This window comes from Camellia sinensis, chromosome 6 (assembly GCF_055761805.1).
Source record: "Camellia sinensis isolate YWXY chromosome 6, ASM5576180v1, whole genome shotgun sequence".
NCBI lineage: Eukaryota > Viridiplantae > Streptophyta > Magnoliopsida > Ericales > Theaceae > Camellia > Camellia sinensis.
Window position 1 is genome coordinate 68,442,694 of NC_138966.1, and position 16,857 is coordinate 68,459,550.

Sequence of the window (16,857 nt, forward strand, 5' to 3'; positions counted from 1 at the left end):
GCAAAACGGCCTTCGGCCCATTCACTTATGTCGAAACGGCCTTCGGCCCATTCATTTCTGTCAAAATGGATTCATTTATGTCAAAACGGCCTTTGGCCTACTCATTCATGTCAAAACGGCCTTTGGCCTACTCGTTCATGTCAAAACGGCCTTTGGCCTACTCGTTCATGTCAAAATGGCCTTTGGCCTACTCATTCATGTCAAAACGGCCTTTGGTCCATTCATTTACATCAGAACGACCTTTGGTCCATTCATTTATATCAAAACGACCTTCGGTCCATTCATTTATATCAAAACGACCTTTGGTCCATCCATTCATTCCTGTCAGACTCTTGTCCACAATCCCAATTAACAACTCATAAAGTTTAAGGGAATAAACAATTGGACATTGACAAGCTTTCGAATAATGACATTACTCACAGTGATCGGCTTGTGGATTCGCCCTGGAGCTTGACCCTACACATTCCATGAACACAGAAGGGTCATTAACAATTCAATCCGTTCCTTAATTCACTTATTCCTCTTTAGGCTTTATTCTTAACTCATTAACTCATTTATAATGTTTAACACACGCCTAAGAGTGATTACAAGTGAAAGAGAACGGAAAACGAAACACAGAACGCATGAGCAAAATTCCAAAAATTAGGGTCCCCGCTCGAGCGTCAATTCACCCGCTCGAGCGGACCCTCAAGGCCTGCAAAAGTACTGGTTGCATGAAAAATGCGCTCGAGCGTGGAAGAGAGCGCTCGAGCTGAAGGCCCGTCTACAAAACTCCACGCTCGAGCGTGAGTTATCCCGCTTGAGCGGACATCCAACTCTGCAAAAGTGCTGAGAGCACGATTTTCCCGCTCGAGCGGCCATTACCCCGCTCGAGCGGACATCAAAATTCTGGGTTTCCCAGAATGTGTTCTTGAGCTCCAAATCGGTTTTTCCAACTACATTACTTGCATGCAATGGCTCAAATCTCAATATAATCATACTAACATGGCACCAATGCAAGATTATAACATTATGAAGCTCCATTTCTTGATTTATCCATATGCATGTCCCAAAATATGTCAAACTCAACATCAATATAACAAATTCATGCATTCCAGCTCATATCTTCTCAATTTGCACATGCATGTGATGAATTAGCCACATTCTCAACTTAGATAACACAAATGGTGATCAAAACATGAGTTTCAACCAAAACTCTACATGAATCATGTGTTTCAAGCTCAAACATGCAAATTCAAAGTAATTTCTTACATGCATGAGTTCTAAGACTTCAAACTCAACAAAATCAACTTATTACCTTCTCTTGATCACAAACAACTCTTGGACTCACAAGATTACAAGTTCAATTCATAATTTCAAGAGTCAATGGCTTACCTAGAAGTCCAATTCTGCAATCTATGGTCCAATTTGAGTTGGACTTCAAGATTCCAAGCCCTCAAGATCAAACACAGATTCCTCTCTCTTCTCTCTCTCTAATGGCCGGCCCTCTCCTCTCCTTAGAGTGTATATCAGCCAAGTGAGAATTAGAGAGGGAGTTTAATTGAGTAGTGCTCATATACAACAAGCCCCACTAAGTCAATATAATAATATAAAATAAAGGGGGTACTTAATTTATCATTTTAATCAGTTTAAATTGACCAGAATCAATTTTCAATTAAATTTCACCGTAGGCTCTAAAAATTATGCCAATCGCAATGGCGTATTCAGTTTCAGGTTCTGTGGCCGATAAGGCCCTCAATTTAATTTCCAAAGCGGATTATTCAAACAGATATTCCTACGGTGAACAGATAAAACTTTCAAAATCACATATATTCACATAATGGCACATAAAATCATGGTAAACACATAATCACACTCAATTTAAGGACCAATTAGCATATTACGAAACAGGGGTATTACAATAATAAACAACTACCAACATCCACGGACACATGTCCGGATCACTGTACAACAAGGGTAAACCCGGGATCGTTATACTTAATCACCTAAGTGTTGAATTCTTAAGTCCACAAGCATGAATTTGAATTCCCTTCGATTTTATTCCTAATTCTCTTTTATTTCTATAACTTTCTTTTTTAGCTCTGAAGAAGAAAGTTGCTCTCTTACTTTCTTCGTCCTTCTACGTACTTCTCTATTTTATTCTAGGAACTAATTAGCATAGGCCACTAATGGTTTCATTAGCTTAAGTGGCCAAGTTTAGCTCGAACTAACCATCTTTTTTTTCTTTTTTTTTTTTTTTTTCTTTCTGGGTGAATAAACTAACCCTCTTTACACTCTAAGAAGGAGAATTTTCAATGTAATATAAGCTTAAAGATCTTAGTTTAGCTTAAACACCTTATTTAAGGTTTTCAAAACCACCAAGTGTTCAATTCTCAAGTCCAAACGAATGAATTTGATTTCCCTTTAATTTTCTTCGTATTTCTCTTTTGTTTCTCTAAGTTTCTCTTGTTGCTCTCAAGAAGAATGTTTCTCTCTAACTTTCTTCGTCCTTCTTCTTCATTCTCTATTTTGTTCTAGGAACTAATTAGCCTAGGCCACTAATTGTTTCATGAGCTTAAGTGGCAGAGTTTAACTCAAGCTAGCTTTGCATAGCCACTGGGAACGAGAATTTTATGAGTAATCGTAGCTTAATGATGTTGGTTTAACCTAAGCACCTTATTTAAGGTTTTCTTAAACACCCAAGTGTTCAATTTTAAATTCCAAAAGGATGAACTACAATTCCCTTTGATTTCTTTCCTATATCTCTTTCCTTTCCCCAAGTTTCTCTTCTTGCTCTCAAGAAGAATGTTTCTCTCTAACTTTCTCCATACTTCTACATCCTTCCCTATTTTGTTCTAGGAACTAATTAGCTTAGGCCACCAATTGCTTCATTAGCTTAGGTGGCCAAGTTTTTTTTTTGGGTGAATAAGACATAATATAAAAAAGACAGAGAACTACACAGCTACAAGGGGGCATACCCAGAAAACTATACAACCGAAGAGAGAACACGAAAAACCAGCCAACTAACACGGATCAAAACCGGCTGCCAAAATTAAAAAAGAAAAAAAAAAACAATACATAGAAGAAAGGAAACCCCAAAAGGATATGTGCATAAGCCGCATACATACGAATGAGGTCCATGAACACATCCAATCGATAACCCAAAGCTGAATCAAAAAAAAAAAAAAAATCAGTCCACACATACGGCACAACCAGAAGGAAACACCGAACTAATAACCCGGCACATCCCGCACGGGTAGGCCAAAAAAATATCATCACATTAATACCGTCTAACATCCAAACACAGAAATTCAATACAGGAATATAAATTAAGAAAAGACAAGTGTCCACAAAAGCACTACAAGCAGCCATCAACACAAACCAGTAACCTCTGTCACGCAATCTGCCAAACAACTGAGTGTCAACAAACCAGCAGCCATCAAGAGAAGTAAAGATCGTCCTCTCCGTGCAACTGCAACAGACCTTAATCATTGTAGTAAACCCAAAATCTGAGAAGCCAGGAGCTTTCGAAACAACAAGTCTGCAGTCCCCAAAACCTGGACACCACTGCCGACCCATACAATCCAAGACCTGCTCATACATTATAATAGACCCAGTAAGAACAGCCATAAGTAAGTACCTCCAGCAGATAAGATGCAATCTACTAGGAATTAAAACGGAAACAGTGCCCTCTATATAGGATCTCACACCACTCGACCCACAATTTAGGGGCTCACACCACTCGACTTGTGCTTCCTTACCCTGCAAATAAAGAAATATAATATATATTAACATTAGCAAAATATGGTGGCTAAATACACTCAACCCTCATGTGAAGTGAATAATTTTAACTCCTCTCATCACTCAACCCTCAAATACATAGATGCATCCACAGTGAACTCTGAACAAATCCTGCACAAAACCAAACCATTACGCAAAACACACAATGTTGCTCACCAACACTCAACCCACATATAGGGAACTCACATCACTCAGCAGCCCTCCCATATCTGATAATATGGGGCTTCAATATTGTTGTTGGCAGGTTCAGGTGGCCAAGTTTAACTCAAAATAACCTTGTTTTTCCTCTAAGAACGAGAATTTTCGGATTAACTGGAGCTTAATGATATTAGTTTAACTTAAGCACACTGTTTAAGGTGTTCTAAATCACCAAGGTGTTCAATTCTCAAGTCAAAAATGATGAATTTGAATTCCCTTTGATTTTCGTCCTATTTCTCTTTCTTTTCTCGAACTTTCTTTTCTAGCTCTCATGAAGAATGTTTCACGATAACCTTCTCTTCCCTTGTCCATCCTTCTCTATTGTTTGTTCTATGAAGTAATTAGCTTAGGCCACTAAATGAATCATTAGCTTAAGTGGGAAGTTTAACTCAAACTACCCTTGCTTAGCGTTTAGGAAAAATAACTTTCTCAGTAATTGTAGCTTAACGGTAGGTATTAGTTAAACAACATAAGCACTTCATTTAAGGTTTTCTAAATTACTTAAGTGTTCAAATCTCAGGGACAAAAGGATGAATTTGAATGCCCTTTGATTTCTTTCCTATTTCTCCTTCTTTTCTCTAACTTTCTCTTCAAGATCTCAAGAAGAAAGTTTCTCTCTAGCTTTCTCTGTCCTTCTACATCTTTCTCTATTTAATATAACTACATCATTTAAGGTTTTCTAAATCACCAAAGTGTTCAATTCTCAAGCCCAAAAGGATGAATTTGAATTCCCTTTGATTTTCTTCCTACTTCTCTTTCTTTTCTCTAACTTTCTCCTCCAGCTCTCATGAAGAATGTTTCTATCTAACCTTCTTCGTCCATGTCCGTACTTCTCTATTTTGTTCTAGGAACTAACTAGATTAGGTCACCAACTGATTCATTAGCTTAATTGGGAAGTTTTTTTTTTTTTTTTTGGGTGAATAAGACATAAATAAAAGACAAAGGATATACAAGATTACAAGGGGAATACCCCAGGCCCTACAACAACTATACAGGAAGATCAGAAACCCAGAAAACCAAAAAGCTAACGCAAAAGAGAAACCAAAATCCAAAAAACACACTGTTCAGCAACCATATTAAGAGAGATAGGGATAATGAACACTGCGAAGGACAGCTAAAAACCGAGACCAAAACAAACCCATAGCATCACTAAACATCGGCACCAAAACCGAGAAACAGGATTGGTGAACAAAACAGAACCTGTACAATACATATCTAGGTGCAAGATGCAAAGCTAAATCAAAACCAGCACCTAACAGTAAATCAAAAGTAAAGACAAAAAACAGTCCAACATGGACTATATAATTCCTAGCACATCACACTAGGATAGGTAAAGTAACTAACATCATTAAAAACAAATAAGGAAAACAGCTTATATCCCTGAAGAAAACATCCAGCGGTGCATTCAGCAGCCAGCTTCGAGCCAAGTATCCCAAGAACCAATCCAAGTCACTAGACAATATAGAAAGACCCTCAACCACAAACCAGCAGCATACACTAGAGCATCAACACCACAGCAAAGCAGTCCAAAGTTTGGTGAAGATGGCAGACATTCTCTAAACATAGTAGAATTTCCTGCCAGTAACAAGAAACCACAACCCAAATCACAGAAGCCCAATAAAATCCAATAATAATGATAATACACACATATTGTAAACTCTCATCACTCGGCCCACAATATAGGACCTCACAACACTCGAAAACTGCTTCCTTATCCTGCAAATAAAGAGATAATATATATATACTGGTTAGCAAATAAAACATATGTAGGCTATTTTCACTCAACCCTCAGATATTCCATTAATTACCAAATGTCTAACAGATTTGAATTTTATGACTCACATCACTCAACCCTCAATCCATAGAGCTGCACAGGACACAAACAGTTAGAAACCCCACATTATGTAGCTCACCAACTCTCAACTCTCATGTGAGAAACTCCCATCACTCAACAGCCCTCCCAATACGAACAGTATGGGGCTTCAGAATGGAATCAGTCAATTCCATTGCTTAAGGAACCATTCATCACCTGCACATCTAGGCAAATTGTTTAATGACATTAGCCTGCCTCTAATCATTTGAACAATTGACTTAATAACAACTTCTTCAGGTTTCATTTCCTTGTTAAAAATTCTGTTATTTCTTTCAATCCAAACTTGATAAACAGTACATAGCAGAGCCAGTCTAGTAGTAATGGCTCTCAGAGATTTGCCCAGACTCTCCCTCATAGCAACATGAACAATATTAGGCCAAAAAATGTCAGGCCACTTTACATTACACATAACTTTAATAGCATCCCAAACCTTTAGAGAGAAAATGCAATTAAAGAAGAGGTGAGAGTGGTTTTCAGTGTGATGATTGCAGAAGCAGCATTTGAAATTATCACTCAGACCAAAAGTTTCTAACCTGTCCCCAGTGTTAAGCCTTCCATATAAGGCAATCCAGACAATGAAACTAACTCTAGGGATATTGAAAGGACCCCACAGCAGTTTATACCAAGCCACCTTATCATGTTTATCTCTCCAGTGGTTCCAAGCAGATTGGATGGAGAACATACCATCTTGAGTAAGAGTCCAAATAGGAGTATCATTACTCAAAGATCTGGGTTTGAAAGAAGGGGGGGTCAATGATATAAGGTCTCTTTTTTTTTTTTTTTGGGTGAATGATATAAGGTCTCTTATCTCCCAAGAGTTGGGAAAAGGCCAGTGCCAGGAATCCCCATTAATAATATGGCTCACTTTAGCCTCCTCAGAGAGACCAGAATCATAGATAATCCTATTCCCAAATTTGTCCCAAATAGAGCCCACCGGATGCCAGTTATCATACCACAAGAAAGTAGCATTACCATTCCCAATTTTGTGGACAATGAGAGGAAATATTGACTTCCTAAGAGAAAGAATCTTCCTCCAGACCCAAGAAGGATCACTAGGAACAGAGACTTTCCAAAAATTTTTGCCTTTGAGTAAGTAAGATTTAACCCATTGGCACCACATCGACTTCTCACCCCCCGAGAAAAGGAACCAAATATGTTTGGCAATAGCAGCTCTATTCCAAACCTCCAGAGATTTAAAACCCAGACCACCTTCAGACTTGGGAGCACAAACCTTATCCCAAGCAATTTTCGCACTATGCTTCTTCAGATCAACCCCGGACCAAAGAAAGGCTCTAAGTAAATTTTCAATTTCTCTAACAACCTTCTTAGGGAGGATGAACAACGAGGACCAATAGACTTGCATGGAGAACAGGATGGTTTGAATAAGCTGAGCTCTACCAGCATAAGAGAGGGCCTTATTGGTCCAACTCTTAATACGATTAGTGATTCTATCAATAAGCTGCTGGCAATCTAATGCTCTCAACTTAGTGGTGATTAAGGGGACACCCAAGTACTTGACAGGGAGGGTACCTTCCTTGAAATTGGCAATCCTAAGAATATCCTCCCTAAGACTAGAATCACAACCACAGAAAAAAATGTTACTCTCGGCAGCACTAGGAGTAAGACCTGAAAGATTCTTAAACTCCTCAAGCCCATGCATAATCATTTGAACAGTAGATGCATCCCCTTTGCTGAATATCATTAAATCATCAGCAAAGCACAAGTTCACAATCTTAGTCTTCTCACATCTCCAATGGAATTTAAAAAGATGATGGTTGGATTTCTCAGCAAGAATTCTAGCCAGGATTTCCATAGCCAAGACAAACAAATAAGGAGACATAGGGTCTCCTTGCCTAAGGCCTCTTGCGCCCTTGAAATAGCCATGAAGGCTCCCATTGATGCAAATGGAAAACGACGGACTTGTGATACAAGCCTTAATCCAGGAGATCATAGAGAGAGGAAAGGCCATGGCCTTAAGGACATCAATAATAAACTCCCATCTAACAGTATCGTAGGCTTTCATAATGTCAACTTTCATAGCACATTTAGGAGTAACGGACTGACGATGATAACCTCTCATAAGCTCTGGAGGAAAATCCTGTCTCTTAGGCATTTAATCTATCCTCACATCAAGTTCAAAATTGGTAATGGGGAAAATGTGTTCCTTTGGTATGACAATTGGCACCCGCTTGGTTCGCTGTGGCATAGGTTTGGTCCTAGAATTCTTTATGACACTAATCTTCCTGATAGCACCAAGGTTAGCTCTATAGTCTCTAATAGTTCTTGGAAGTGGCCTGTTTCTAATTCTTGGGAGATAAAGGAGTGGATCTCTTCTACCCCTTTATCTCTTCTACCTTCCTTTGGCTCTTCTGATACTCCGGTTTGGAATTTGGCTGCTGATGGTAACTTTTCTATCCAGTCAGCTTGGGATTGTTGGAGGGATAAGGGCCCTAAAGTCACTTGGTCCAAACTTATCTGGGGCCCCCTTTCAATCCCTAGGGTTAGTTTTATTGCTTGGTTAGCCATCAATGAGAGACTTAATACTGGTGACAGACTTAAAACTTGTGGTCTTGTTACAAATCCTTACTGCCCTTTCTGTCAAGATCCTGAGGAGAATCATTCCCATCTTTTTTTTAGGTGCATATTTTCTTCTAGGATTTGGGGTGGTATCCTTGCCAAGTGTAAGTCTAACTGGCCTTCTTTGCCTTGGTTGGAAACTGTTGATTTTGCTGTTAGATCCACCAGTGGTACCTCCTTGAAAATGGTGATTCAAAAGCTATCATTTCTTTGCACTGTCTACCACATTTGGATGGAGAGGAATAGTAGGATCTTCAATAAGGCCCAAAAGCCTGAAGAGGTTGTTACTAACTCTATTATCCAAATGGTTAGGGGTAGGCTTCTTTCTATGGAAAATGTTAAAATTTGTACAGGTGATAATTGGCTTTTGGAGGAATGGAGTCTTCCTTCCAAAATCTTGCAGCAGCACCATACTATTGCAGCTGGCCGGAGAATGAGTGTTGTGAGGTTACCTACATTGAGGGTTGAGTGATGGTGAGCAACTATTGTGGGGTTTACTAACTGGGTGCTCTTTTGCAAGTTATCATGAATCCTAAATCATCTCCTACATTGATGTGTCCGTATGGAGGGTTGAGTGTTGTGAGCTACCTAAATATTTCCAGACATTGTGGGTTGAGTGATGAGAGACAGCACACATGTTTTACGCTAACTTTTATTATATCTTATATATGGTTTGTGCAGGTTCTTGGAGCTTTCAAGTATAATGTCTTTCTGATTCTTTCGAGGTATCATGTGAGTTGTGGGCCTAGTGATGTGAGATCATATATGGAGTGGAGAGACATGCTGTGTTGTGGGTCGAGTGAGGAGAGCTCCTATATTGTGTGTTTGTTATTTCTTCTCCTTTATGATTTTCGACAGGCTCACTTGTTGGTGAGGAGGTGTGGTGTTGCTTACAGTGCAGTTACAGGGGATTGCTGCTGGTATCCTTGTTTTTTGGCGTGGAGGGGTGATGAATACATGCTGCACAGATTCGGGTGGCAGTTTGTAGGGTGTGTTTGTACCATGGTGATGGCTGCTGCTAGCGCCTTGCTGTGCTACATGAGGGAGAAAATCAGTTGTTTTTCATTGTATTTTTTACATAATTTTATAGCATATTTAGCTTATACCTACGGGCTGTGTAGGAGTACCTTTGTGCTTCTTTGTGTCCTTAATAGCTTTCCTAGCAACCATGTTTCGGGTTGCACATATCTTAACAGGTTAGTTTTGTTTTGGTTTCTAATTCCTATCCCTACGGGCTGTGTAGGGAATGTTGTTTTGTTTTGGCTCGTGCCCTTGTGGATTCAGTGTCCAGGTTCATCCATCTTGCTTGGTGCTACAGTTGCTGGAGGTTCTTTGTCAAGACCATAGCCTCCTGGATCTATGCTTCAGTTTGTTTCTCTCTTCGTCTAGGTTGCTATAATTGTTTATATTTCTTGTTCACTCTTCCTTTTGCTAGATTATAGGGAAGGTGAACAGGTTGTTGGCTTTTGGTTTGTTTTCTGTATAGCTGTGTTAGGTCCTGGGGTATGCCCCTTGTAGTTGTGTAAATTTTCTTGTTTTATTTTATCTCTTATTCACCCAAAAAAAAAATCAAATCAGGGAGGACAGCCTTAATTCTGTTAGCAATAATCTTGGCTATGCACTTATAGATAGTGTTGCAACAAGAAATAGGCCTAAAGTCACCCACTCTCAAAGGATTAGGAACCTTAGGAATGAGAGCAATAATAGTGCTGTTAACCTCAGAGAGAAGTTTACCAGACTGGAAAAAGGTTCTAATTGCTTGAGTGACCTCCTTCCCAACAATGTCCCACGAGGCCTTAAAAAAACTACTCATAAAACCATCTGGGCCAGGGGCTTTATTAGCCTTAAGGGACCAAACAACATCCTTGATCTCTTGATCGGAGACAGGACTACCAAGCTTTAAAGATTGTTCCACAGAGACTCTAGCCTGGACCAGAGAGTTAATCCTTTCAAAACCATTGTACTGGTCCCTGAGCGGGGTACCAAAAAGGTTTGTGAAAGAACTAATGAAGGCTTGATGAATGTCTTCAGGCTTAGATGTTTTGCTACCATCCTCCAACTCAATGCTAAGGATTTTACTTCTGTTAATATTGCTCTTAACAGATCGAAAAAAGAATTTGGTGTTCCTATCCCCCAGACCCAACCAATCAACCCTGGACTTTTGATGGGCAAGACTCTCCTCCACAGCACATAAATCCACATAATGCCTGTAGTTAGTTCTCTCAAGATTCTGCAAAATCAGATTGCTCGGATCCTTGTCCAATTTATATTGAACTGATTCAAGGTCTGACTTAGCAACAAGGACTCTAGTAGATATGTCACTAAAATCTTTCTTGTTAAGGTCTCTCAACCCAGATTTCAAATTTCTAAGCTTTTGACAGACTCTGAACATGGGAACACCCTGAATATACTGACTCCACTCGTTCGAAACCAGAGAAAGAAAGTCCTTATGCTTGGACCAGAAATTAAAGAACTTAAAAGGTAGTAAGAGGTGACAGCATCAGAAACAACCACTACAGCAGGAGAGTGGTCAGAGATTGTGGAAGGTAGAAAAAAAGCTGTAGAGTTGGGAAAATTATCCAGCCAAGACTCATTAACCAAAACTCTATCAATTTTAGTTGCAATATACTCCCCACAGTCCCTCTTGTTAGCCCAAGTAAATTGGCAGCCAGAGTAGGATAAATCATCAAGCTCAGAGGCAATAATATAAGAATTAAATTCCTCCTTAGAAGAGTTCCAAATCTGAGAGCCCCCAAATTTCTCATGACTGTATCTAGTAGCATTAAAATCCCCTAAAAAGGCAATGGGACAATTGGACTGAGAATGGGATAAACGAACCATGGTTTCACAGAAGACCCTTCTCACAGAGTAGTTATTATCAGCATACACAAAACAGGCAAGGAAACTAGAGGCCTGAGTAAGGTCAGTAATCTCACAAAAAATATGTTGGTCAGAGGCAGATAGCTGGTTGACCATACAAAAATTTGAGTCCGAAAAAACACAAATTCTACCAGTTTCATTAGGTTGTGAGTTTGACAAAAAGGACCAATTCTTTAAACACGAAGAGAAAATTTTCTTTTCATTTACAGCTTTTATTTTGGTCTCCAAAATACCCATGACTTTAATATCTTCTTTAACCACAAAATTTTTTAACTCTCTATGTTTAGAAGGGTCATTCAACCCTCTAATATTCCAAGCAGCTATTTTAAAAGTCATGGAGAACAAAAGACAAAACAAAACCCACAACTAAGAAACTGAGAGTTACCTCTTCTTTTTCCTCTGGCTACTGCTGCTCTTGCCAGAGGATTTACCTTTTGCTGGAAGATTGGGTACAGGACTAGCCTTAGGACTACCAAGATTTGAATCCTTGAACTTCTGGACTTCCTCCAGCAATGCTGGGTCTTGAGGGATGATAAGGCTTATAACATCTGCCAAATTGCTCTTCATCTTTTGCAGGCCCTCAAAGTAGGGAACATTTTCCCCAGTGACAGCCGAAGAACCAGCAAGATTCTGAGAGGCAGCAGGCCTGTTGTCCTCTGCTACTGAGTCAGAAGTTTTTCCTTGAACTGTAGAAGGTACTTCCCTATTCAACAATAAGTCCTCTTCATTAGCTTCAATTTGGTCAGGTAGGGGAACCTCCCCTGGCGCTTCTTCCTGTTCATTTGTTCCATGAGTACCTTGAGGAGCAGGGATTGCCTCATCTCCAGCACTAACTCCAACTTGCTTCTTCCCTTTAGCCATAATAGTGGTCCAGCCAGGCTCAGTAGGATTCTCTTCTATTTCTTTCTGGAGAGATACCAGTTTGGCCACTTGAGTAGTAACACATCTAGTTGTGTCATGGCCGAAAGCAACACAATGCTCACATTTAGCAGGAAGACCTTGGTATTCAACATTCACAACAACTGTTTCACCATCACAATTTACAGGGAATGAAGGTGTTTGTTTGGAAGAAGCATCAACTTCCACACACACTCTGGCAAAAGCAACCCTACCCCCACTAGCCGTGAGTTGATCCGTAAACAAAGGGTTACCAACAGCACTAGCAATCCTACCAAGGCCATCATCATCCCAATATTCTAAAGGAATGTTATAGAATCTGACCCAGACTGGTACTTTAGTCACCTTATCCTTCGATAATTTCATCATCCGCTTCCATTTTTTCAGAATAATATTGAAGCCCCCAATGTACCAAGGACCTCCCTCCAGAACTTCAAAGCAACACTCAGGGTTATCAAAAATGAAGAAAATAAAACCCTCACCATTAGCTAAAACTTCTTTAAGACCCTTATTCTTCCACATGCTAAATGCGCTGTTCTTCATATAGTTGAAGTTAACCCCCTTTCCCTAAGAAGTAACCCACCAAACAGGAATCCCACTTTTGAAGGGGATTAGGTCTAGGGGGCAAATCAACACTGATAAAGTCATCTTTAACAGTAGGAGGGAAGTACCTGAGAGAGACTTGCGATCTAGTAGACGAATTTGCGATTTCAGCCCACGATTTCTGATTGCCAGATCCCCTACCCCCGCCACGACCTCTGTTGCCTCTTCCTCCTCGAGTATTTGTCCCTCCGCGATCTAGATTATCCCCGAATGAGATATCCTCCCTTTGTTCTTCCTGACCCAGAAAGTCTTGTAGATTTTTCCTCACCGTGTCAGACGGCTGACCTGAATCACCCTCCATACCCTCACGGGATTTCCCATCACCTCTATTCCTTGCTATTTCCAGGCTATCTGGAAGCCTATGGAACACAGACGGTTCATTCTCACTACGATCTGACCAGCGAGGAGTACCTGGAGTCGAAGGGGCTCCGATGGCCAGGTTAGGGTTTGACGATTTAAGCCTTTCAACCCGATCTACAACAGATCGGGGATCAAAGGTCAGATGGGGGGTTACAAAGTCACGTACTCCTTTGCGACTTACCATTTGATCCACCAGATGAGGACTATCTCCAGAGGCTTCTGCCATCTTTGATTCCTGTGGATCATTCGTAATGACCCTTCCCTCGTTATGCTGAGATGCCATATCTAGGGTGTTAACCCTACGATCGGATTGAGATTGGACCGATTCACTACTATCCTGTCCAAGAACAGATACATGAGGATTGATCTCCGAAGAATCCATAGCCTCACCACCAAGGATATCGTATTTGTTTTTAAGAAACCCTAGTTTATCACTCATGATGTTTACGCCAAAGTCTGCCTTGCAGATTGTGTCAACACATACAGAAGGTGAAACATTAATGGGACTAGCATTAACTCCTACCATCGTATTCAATAAGGTATTGAAACCCTAGAAACAGAGTTTCTAGAGAGATGCGGGAGCTTCTCACTCTAACCCATGATAATTGGGAAGTTTAATTCAAACTAACCTTGAATAGCTTCTAGGAAAGAGAGTTTCCTGAGTAATTGTAGCTTAACGATATTAGTTTAACTTAAGCACCTCATTCAAGGTTTTGTCACTCACCGCGTTGAGCTCTCAAGTCCATAAGGATGAATTTGAATTTCATTTGATTTTCTACTCTTTTTTTTATTTACTTATTTATTTTATATATTTTTTTGTAACTTTCTCTTCTAGCTCTCAAGAAGAAAGTTTCTATCTAACTTTTCCCATCCTTTTCCATCCTCCATTTTGTTTTAGGCACTAATTAACTTAGACAACTAATTGTTTCTGTAGTAAGCTTAAGCGGCCCTATTTAACTCAAACTAACCTTCTTTGGCCTCTAAGAACGAGAATTTATGGATTAATTGGGGCTTAAAGATATTAGTTTTAACTTAAGCACCTTATTTAAGGTTTTTTAAGTCACCTAAGTGTTCAATTCTCGAGTGCAAAAGGACGAATTTGAATCCCTTTTGATTTTCTTCCAATTTCTCTTTCTTTTATCTAACTTTCTCTTCTAGCTCTCATGAAGAATGTTTCCCTCTAACCTTCTCCGTCATTCTCCGTCCTTCTCTATTTTGTACAAGGAACTAATTAACTTAGGTCACCAACTGATTCATTAGCTTAAGTGGGAGGTTTAACTCAGACTAACCTTGAACAGCGTCTAGGAAAGAGAATTTTCTGTGTAATTGTAGCTTAACGATTTTAGTTTCACTTATGAACCAGATTCAAGGTTTCTTAATCACCTAAGTGTTGAATTCTTATTCACCCAAAAAAGTATTGAATTCTTAAGTCCACAAGCATGAATTTGAATTGCCTTCGATTTTATTCCTAATTCTCTTTTATTTCTATAACTTTCTTTTTTAGCTCTGAAGAAGAAAGTTGCTCTCTTACTTTCTTCGTCCTTCTACGTACTTCTCTATTTTATTCTAGGAACTAATTAGCATAGGCCACTAATGGTTTCATTAGCTTAAGTGGCCAAGTTTAGCTCGAACTAACCATCTTTTTTTTTTTTTTTTTTTTTCTTTCTGGGTGAATAAACTAACCCTCTTTACACTCTAAGAAGGAGAATTTTCAATGTAATATAAGCTTAACGATCTTAGTTTAGCTTAAACACCTTATTTAAGGTTTTCGAAACCACCAAGTGTTCAATTCTCAAGTCCAAACGAATGAATTTGATTTCCCTTTAATTTTCTTCGTATTTCTCTTTTCTTTCTCTAAGTTTCTCTTGTTGCTCTCAAGAAGAATGTTTCTCTCTAACTTTCTTCGTCCTTCTTCTTCATTCTCTATTTTGTTCTAGGAACTAATTAGCCTAGGCCACTAATTGTTTCATGAGCTTAAGTGGCAGAGTTTAACTCAAGCTAGCCTTGCATAGCCACTGGGAACGAGAATTTTATGAGTAATCGTAGCTTAATGATGTTGGTTTAACCTAAGCACCTTATTTAAGGTTTTCTTAAACACCCAAGTGTTCAATTCTAAATTCCAAAAGGATGAACTTCAATTCCCTTTGATTTCTTTCCTATATCTCTTTCCTTTCCCCAAGTTTCTCTTCTTGCTCTCAAGAAGAATGTCTCTCTCTAACTTTCTCCATACTTCTACATCCTTCCCTATTTTGTTCTAGGAACTAATTAGCTTAGGCCACTAATTGCTTCATTAGCTTAGGTGGCCAATTTAAGGTTTTCGAAACCACCAAGTGTTCAATTCTCAAGTCCAAACGAATTAATTTGATTTCCCTTTAATTTTCTTCGTATTTCTCTTTTGTTTCTCTAACTTTCTCTTGTTGCTCTCAAGAAGAATGTTTCTCTCTAACTTTCTTCGTCCTTCTTCATCATTCTCTATTTTGTTCTAGGAACTAATTAGCCTAGGCCACTAATTGTTTCATGAGCTTAAATGGCAGAGTTTAACTCAAGCTAGCCTTGCATAGCCACTGGGAACGAGAATTTTATGAGTAATCGTAGCTTAATGATATTGGTTTAACCTAAGCACCTCATTTAAGGTTTTCTTAAACACCCAAGTGTTCAATTCTAAATTCCAAAAGGATGAACTTCAATTCCCTTTGATTTCTTTCCTATATCTCCTTCCTTTCCCCAAGTTTCTCTTCTTGCTCTCAAGAAGAATGTTTCTCTCTAACTTTCTCCATACTTCTACATCCTTCCCTATTTTGTTCTAGGAACTAATTAGCTTCGGCCACTAATTGCTTCGTTAGCTTAGGTGGCCAAGTTTGACTCAAAATAACCTTGCTTTTCCTCTAAGAACGAGAATTTTCGGATTAACTGGAGCTTACTGATATTAGTTTAACTTAAGCACATTGTTTAAGGTGTTCTAAATCACCAAGGTGTTCAATTCTCAAGTCAAAAATGATGAATTTGAATTCCCTTTGATTTTCATCCTATTTCTCTTTCTTTTCTCGAACTTTCTTTTCTAGCTCTCATGAAGAATGTTTCACGATAACCTTCTCTGTCCTTGTCCATCCTTCTCTATTTTGTTCTATGAAGTAATTAGCTTAGGCCACTAAATGATTCATTAGCTTAAGTGGGAAGTTTAACTCAAACTACCCTTGCTTAGCGTTTAGGAAAAATAACTTTCTCAGTAATTGTAGCTTAACGGTAGGTATTAGTTAAACAACATAAGCACCTCATTTAAGGTTTTCTAAATTACTTAAGTGTTCAAATCTCAGGCACAAAAGGATGAATTTGAATGCCCTTTGATTTCCTTCCTATTTCTCCTTCTTTTCTCTAACTTTCTCTTCAAGATCTCAAGAAGAAAGTTTCTCTCTAGCTTTCTCTGTCCTTCTACATCTTTCTCTATTTAATATAACCACATCATTTAAGGTTTTCTAAATCACCAAAGTGTTCAATTCTCAAGCCCAAAATGATGAATTTGAATTCCCTTTGGTTTTCTTCCTACTTCTCTTTCTTTTCTCTAACTTTCTCCTCTAGCTCTCATGAAGAATGTTTCTATCTAACCTTCTTCGTCCATGTCCGTACTTGTCTATTTTGTTCTAGGAACTAACTTTTTTTTTTTTTTTGGGTGGGTAAGTCATAAATTAAAG

General features: G+C 39.0%; 2 protein-coding genes across 2 annotated transcripts; one reads left to right on the forward strand and one right to left on the reverse strand.

The window, feature by feature from the left end:
* Nucleotides 1–3,002: 3,002 nt before the first annotated feature.
* LOC145793345 (uncharacterized) lies at nt 3,003–7,664 on the reverse strand. The gene is made up of 6 exons (XM_082876153.1): nt 6,008–7,664; nt 5,450–5,553; nt 3,688–3,741; nt 3,267–3,570; nt 3,108–3,146; nt 3,003–3,022 (listed from the first exon to the last, which is right to left on the reverse strand). The coding sequence occupies exons 1-6, from the start codon at nt 7,662–7,664 to the stop codon at nt 3,003–3,005; spliced, it is 2,178 nt and encodes a 725-aa protein (XP_082732279.1).
* A 69-nt stretch (nt 7,665–7,733) lies between these two features.
* LOC145793346 (uncharacterized) lies at nt 7,734–8,900 on the forward strand. The gene has a single exon (XM_082876154.1). It carries the CDS (start codon nt 7,734–7,736, stop codon nt 8,898–8,900), a length of 1,167 nt encoding a protein of 388 aa, XP_082732280.1.
* The last annotated feature ends 7,957 nt before the right edge of the window (nt 8,901–16,857 follow it).

What these genes read in the sequence shown, in the direction of transcription:
- LOC145793346 (XM_082876154.1), top strand. Translation starts at nt 7,734, where the DNA reads ATGAAGGCTCCCATTGATGCAAATGGAAAACGACGGACTTGTGATACA.
- LOC145793345 (XM_082876153.1), bottom strand. Translation starts at nt 7,664, where the DNA reads ATGGAAATCCTGGCTAGAATTCTTGCTGAGAAATCCAACCATCATCTT. An exon ending in CAATTTGCCTAGATGTGCAG is followed by an intron (nt 5,554 to 6,007) that starts GTGATGAATGGT and finishes TGTTACTGGCAG; the next exon opens with GAAATTCTACTATGTTTAGA. An exon ending in TGTGTTCATGGACCTCATTC is followed by an intron (nt 3,023 to 3,107) that starts GTATGTATGCGG and finishes TAATTTTGGCAG; the next exon opens with CCGGTTTTGATCCGTGTTAG.